Below are 5,275 nucleotides of genomic sequence, written 5' to 3'. Positions count from 1 at the left end.
TGGTTCCCCCCCTCCCCCACGAGGCTTCTTCAGTTCAGCCTCTTGGATGAGAGGTGAAACATCTTCAAGAAACCACTCTCTCCAGTTGACCTCCATGTCACTATCTTTGGATACGATGACTGAGAACCTACACAGACAGTGTGAACGTAGCTTTGGTTTCTGTTTCCTGAAAGATTAAAAAAAATGTCTGATTGAAATGAAGGAACTTCCTGTCGTCAGTGACGAGCAGCAAAAATTACATCAACAGGTGACTTCGTGTTGTTTACGTCATAATTCTACGAAAATAAATGCCAGAGTCTTTAGTCGATGACACTCAGCATCCACACCCTCGACCCCCCCGCTCCTGCAACGAGCTGAAAAATAATAAAATGGTGAATATGAAAAAATAATTTGTCGACTAATTTTCTGTATCTTACAGAACTGAATAAAGTCAGTTTTCACTCAACGTCCTCCGATCGTTAAAGTGCGATCTTTTCCAGGTGGCGTCACGGTCGTCACTGCAGGATTTTCTCCCGTGTGTCCGGAAGCTTCAGCGCTAACAGGCCGCCACCTGTCAAGGCGGTGAAGGAGAGGAGGACGGGGACAGCTTTGGTCACGCCCACGAAGCTGGAGAAGATGGAGCTGCCGAGGATGGCGGCCAGTTTACACAGAGCGTTCAACACGCCGAACGCCGTCGCCCTGAGAAACAGGAAGTCACAGGTTAGCTTAGGCTAAGTAGCATTAGCCTGAGTTGTTTATTTACAAGAGTTCAAAAAGTAGATCATTGTACTGTACAGTACCAGGAACGTTTACTTTCTGCTCAGAAGAAGACTGCTGACTCAGTTATCCACCATCAAGTCCTCGTACTCTTGGGACCGTTTAGTTCCATTGAAACCAGAAACTCTGGGAATGTGATGGAACTATTTTTTTTAAATTTCTACTGGACTTTCACCACAGTGAAAACCCTGAAAGAGGTTCCTTGACAATGGTTCCTGGCACTCAGTAGAGTTTGGTACTGTACAGTAAAGAGACACGGCTAAACACGTACCTTTTCGAGGCAGGATAGAGTTCCACCGTCACCACCTCGATACCGTTCCAAGCTGCTGCGCTGATGCCACAGAACAGACACTGCAGAACGATGATTGCTGATTGGCTGAAGCTGAGGAACAGGAAGAAGCTACAGCCTGCTGAAATCAGCATGGCGCCCCCTGCAGGGATCAAATGTCAGTCACAGTAACAGTGAGTCCAGAAAGTTCTGTCAGTCCAGGACCAGGTCTGGTTCTGGACCGACTAAACATTCAGACCGAAGGAAGAACTAAGAACTTCGTACCGATTATCCTGACTCTGCCGAGCTTTTCCATGAAGAGCGCTGAGATGATGTTTCCTGGAAGAACAGCCAGACTTCCCAGGAAACTGACCAGGTAGATGAGAACGTCGTTCTCCTCGCTGCTGTCCAGGTGGCAGCCATGTTTGTTGTGCTCCCAGCTGCTGTTCTCCGTCCTGCAGTTGATGAGCCGAGGACCCCACAGGTCTGCAACCAACCAGCAGCAAACATGACTCAGCAGATGTCACAAATTCACCAAACATGACTCAGCAGCAAATGCGACGTCCAGATTAACAGGACGCATCAGAGGTTGTAAAACAGGGGGAGCCCGGACCTCTTACGTGACGTTTTTGCGGCCACAGTGGTCAGTGATTGGTCCAGGTTTGTTCTGTGAACTGACCTGTGTTGTAGAAGAGGGTGGAGCGAATGGTACAGTTTTCAAAGACGGTGTCTATGGAACTGATGTCCTCAAAGAGACAGTCTTCAAACAGAGAGTCTTCAAACTTCACCGACTTCATCTCTATGCCGACGAACCTGCAGACAGACCACAGACCACTCAGGCTAACGTTAGTCCAGGTCTGAAGTGTGTGTGTGTGTGTGTGTGTGTGTGTGTGAGACTCACTTGTCGTTGACGTACTCTCCTTCTCTGTGGATCTGATTTTCCAGCGTGAAGTTGAAGTGAAAGTTTTCCACTCGTTCTCTATAAAAAACCTGAAACATAAACCAAAGCAGCCATTAAAATAAAAATGAAATAAATTAGGAGATAATATATAAAATGTAATCTTCAGGTCAAACCATAACGACCAGGTGACCTGGTGACCTGTACCATGTGTCTGAGCTCACCTTCACCTTGGACTGGTATTCTTCGTACTGAAGATGTTTGATCATGTCAGGAAACCACACAGACAGCCCATAGTAACTGCACACACACACACACACACACAGTATCAAGTCCATTTGTACACATTGTATTTTTACAGTCTTATTTTTCTAATGACAGAATGACTTTCTTTTCTTCTTTTTACCACTGGGGGGCGCCACAGCACCCTCACCTGCCACAGATTCTAAATTTCTCATCAACCAAATCATCGTCAACAGAACGTGTTCTGACAGAATTTGACAATTATAAAACATTTTTATGATAAAAAATAAGATTCCATTTTCCGCTTGGACGTTGACGTGGGTTTACGTTCTTACCTGAAGGCCATGGAGAACCAGATGACGGCCATGAAGAGAGTGGAGAGTCGGAGTTCCACAGAGAACAGAGAGACCACGTTCTTCAGCACCTGAGACCAAACACACACACACACACACTATTAAAGTCACACACAGAGGGGCGGGGCTAGTCTACAGAGGGGCGGGGCTTGTGTGGGTGCGGCCCTCACCAGTCTGCAGAGCGTCACAGAGCGGACGGCCCAGCGTTGAACGGCTGTTCCCGTAGAACTCTGGATCTCGATTAACTCGTCCTCTGCGGTTTTCGGAGCTTTGATGTGAGTCACCTTCAGAAACACGGACAAAGACGGACGTTGTGTCTAAGAACAGTCACGATCTTCGCTAACAGATGCAGTAGCTAGCGGCCCGAGAAGAATCAAGATGCCTTTTTTTGTCACACGTAAAAGTACAAGTACGTGAGCAAGACAGCGCCACAGAGTGTCGAGTGGAAAAATGGAGCTGTGTTGAACAACTACAACTACAGTACCAGTGCTGACCAACAGGGGGTGGTATGTATACTCACAGTAAAGACCTTCTCTGGTTGACCTTTAGCCCTCCAGTTGGTGTCGTGGACCTGCTTCAGTATCATCCAGGCCTCGTCGTGTTTGGCAGTCTACACACACACACACACACACACACACTTACTGTTAGCTTTTTACATCTACCTGAGCTAAATGTGAAGATGCTACTTATATTTATTCCCAACACTGAGTGTCATTATACATCTTACCTCCAGGAGGAAGCGAGGACTTTCGGGCATGAAGGTAAGTCCGATCAGAGACGTGACGGCAGGAAGAGCAGCAACCAGGATGAAGACCCTCCAACTGTGGAACTGGATCTCAGATCCCATACTGAAGCCCCAGCCTGGGTCCACACGTGTTGACGTGTTATCATCAGCATATTGTTTGACTTAGAGTCCAGACAAAAGTCAACCTCCTGAAGAGTTCTTACCGTATCTGGGAATGATGCCCCAGGCTGTGAAGGAGGCGTAGATGCCGCCGATCATCCAGAACATACACAGCCACGACAGATGTTCTCCTCGTTTGTCCATCTGAAGGAACTCCGAAAAGTACGTGTACACGATCGGTACCGTGCCACCGATCCTGAGAACAAGAAGCAGGAACAGTTGTTTTTTTCAGTTTCCATTTTGGAAGTGAAGAAACAAATGTAAGGTTTTATTTGCGTTCTTTACCCGATTCCCGAGAGCAGCCTGAAGAACAGGAAGAAGCCGTAGCTCTGAGCAAACGAGGACAGAAAGGCGAAGACGCAGTTAAAGGCTAACGCCACTATCAAGCAGCGACGGCGGCCGACTTTATCAGCGAGCCCCCCCCACAGGAAGGCTCCCAGCATCATACTGAGGAACACGGTCAGACCTGCGGGGACAAAGAAGAACCAAGTCTCTTGAGAACGCATTCTTCCAAACCAGCTCCACCTACTGGTCACATCTGATTATTAATCACAGTGAAGCCCCCACTGGTCATTTCCACAGCAAAGTGGGCGTGGCCTGAGGCCTGGTCAATAGCCTGGGACAGAGTGAGTCATTTTGACTTTTGATAGCCTGGGACAGAGTGAGTCATTTTGTTGACTTTTTTCTATTTAATTATTTTTGTTGCTAATGTTTGTTGCTAATCTACGATCTCTCATTAATTGATTTGACATCCTAATCTGTCTCCTAATCTAAAGTGACCAATAGCAGAATCTAACAGTTCAACTGAAGACTCCAGACGCTGAGTCACTGTGACTGAAATGCACTTGTGCTGAGTCATGATTGTGCTTCTCCGGCCTTAACCTGACGTGACCTGAGGCGGTGTCAGGCCCTGCCAACGCTACACTGCAGTGGACAGATGGAGGCGCCGCAGGGGGAGGAGTTAAATACAATTGAATGCACTCTCTCTCTCTCTCTCTCTCACACACACACGCACGTGCACGCAGACTTGAAGTGTGACACAGGTAATGACGTTGGTCCAATATGAAACTTAATCTCCATCAATGAGCTGCTGAATTATGACAAGGTCAAAACCTGGAGCTGAGACCAGAGTGAGATCTGCTGAGTCACCAACACAGGAGGAAAGAAAACAGGAAGTAGAGAAGCAGGAAGGAAGAACAAACAGGAAGAGAAGAAGAAATACTCGCACGTGTCTGATGACAACTCAAAAAATGTGTGTGTGTGTGTGTGTGTGTTTGTGACTGACTCACTGTTGTCCATTAGTTAATTAGACTCTGGATTGATGTCGGAAATTGCTGACTCAGCATTCTAATTTATTCTCTGTCACTTTTTCCTCAACGTTTGCAAAAGCTGCAGCTAACATAGCTAAACGTTGTAAAAGCCAAGAAGATAATTAACTGTGACAACAGCCGGAGACACAACGAGAAAATCACGTCGTGCCAAAAGACATTGAATAATGACGGCCAAACAAGAGGCTAGTTAACAGTTAGCCAAAATATACAGACAATTAGCTACAAACGACCAAAATCTCTAACGATGAGCAAAATACTCCAAAAAAGACTGAAACTGATCAAGGCGGAAATCAAGAAGTTAGTTCAAATGGAACCAAAGGTTAGCACAAAAGGGATCAACAGTTTAAATAAAACCTGAAGGTTAGCCATGGAAAGCTAAAGGCTAACAGCACACAAACATCACTAAAGCTAATGTCATCAGCTTCACGTCCTCTTACCCAGCATGCCTTTCTCTGCATTAGACAGACACAGGTCCTTCTCAGCTGACGGCAGAGCGAAAGCCACCACGAAACACTCCACGCT

At 46.6% G+C, this 5,275-nt stretch overlaps 1 protein-coding gene across 1 annotated transcript in view; it reads right to left on the bottom strand.

Moving 5' to 3' along the window:
* Window positions 1-6: 6 nt before the first annotated feature.
* LOC103379763 (synaptic vesicle glycoprotein 2B-like) overlaps window positions 7-5,275 on the bottom strand; it is an 11,335-nt gene continuing 6,066 nt past the window's right edge. The window contains 13 exon segments of the mRNA XM_008311429.3: window positions 7-678; window positions 1,028-1,187; window positions 1,310-1,510; window positions 1,704-1,837; window positions 1,926-2,014; window positions 2,147-2,222; window positions 2,501-2,589; window positions 2,689-2,802; window positions 3,039-3,128; window positions 3,246-3,379; window positions 3,467-3,618; window positions 3,708-3,888; window positions 5,191-5,275. The exon segment at window positions 5,191-5,275 is cut by the window's right edge and continues 28 nt beyond it. Of these exon segments, the coding sequence (XP_008309651.1) occupies window positions 495-678; window positions 1,028-1,187; window positions 1,310-1,510; window positions 1,704-1,837; window positions 1,926-2,014; window positions 2,147-2,222; window positions 2,501-2,589; window positions 2,689-2,802; window positions 3,039-3,128; window positions 3,246-3,379; window positions 3,467-3,618; window positions 3,708-3,888; window positions 5,191-5,275 (1,689 nt within the window). The 3' untranslated portion in view covers window positions 7-494.

The sequence above is a fragment of the Cynoglossus semilaevis genome, chromosome 6 (assembly GCF_000523025.1).
Source record: "Cynoglossus semilaevis isolate Cse_v1.0 chromosome 6, Cse_v1.0, whole genome shotgun sequence".
NCBI classification, from domain to species: Eukaryota; Metazoa; Chordata; class Actinopteri; order Pleuronectiformes; family Cynoglossidae; genus Cynoglossus; species Cynoglossus semilaevis.
The sequence above is the reverse complement of the archived record's forward strand: the minus strand, read 5'-3'. Positions and strand labels throughout refer to the sequence as shown.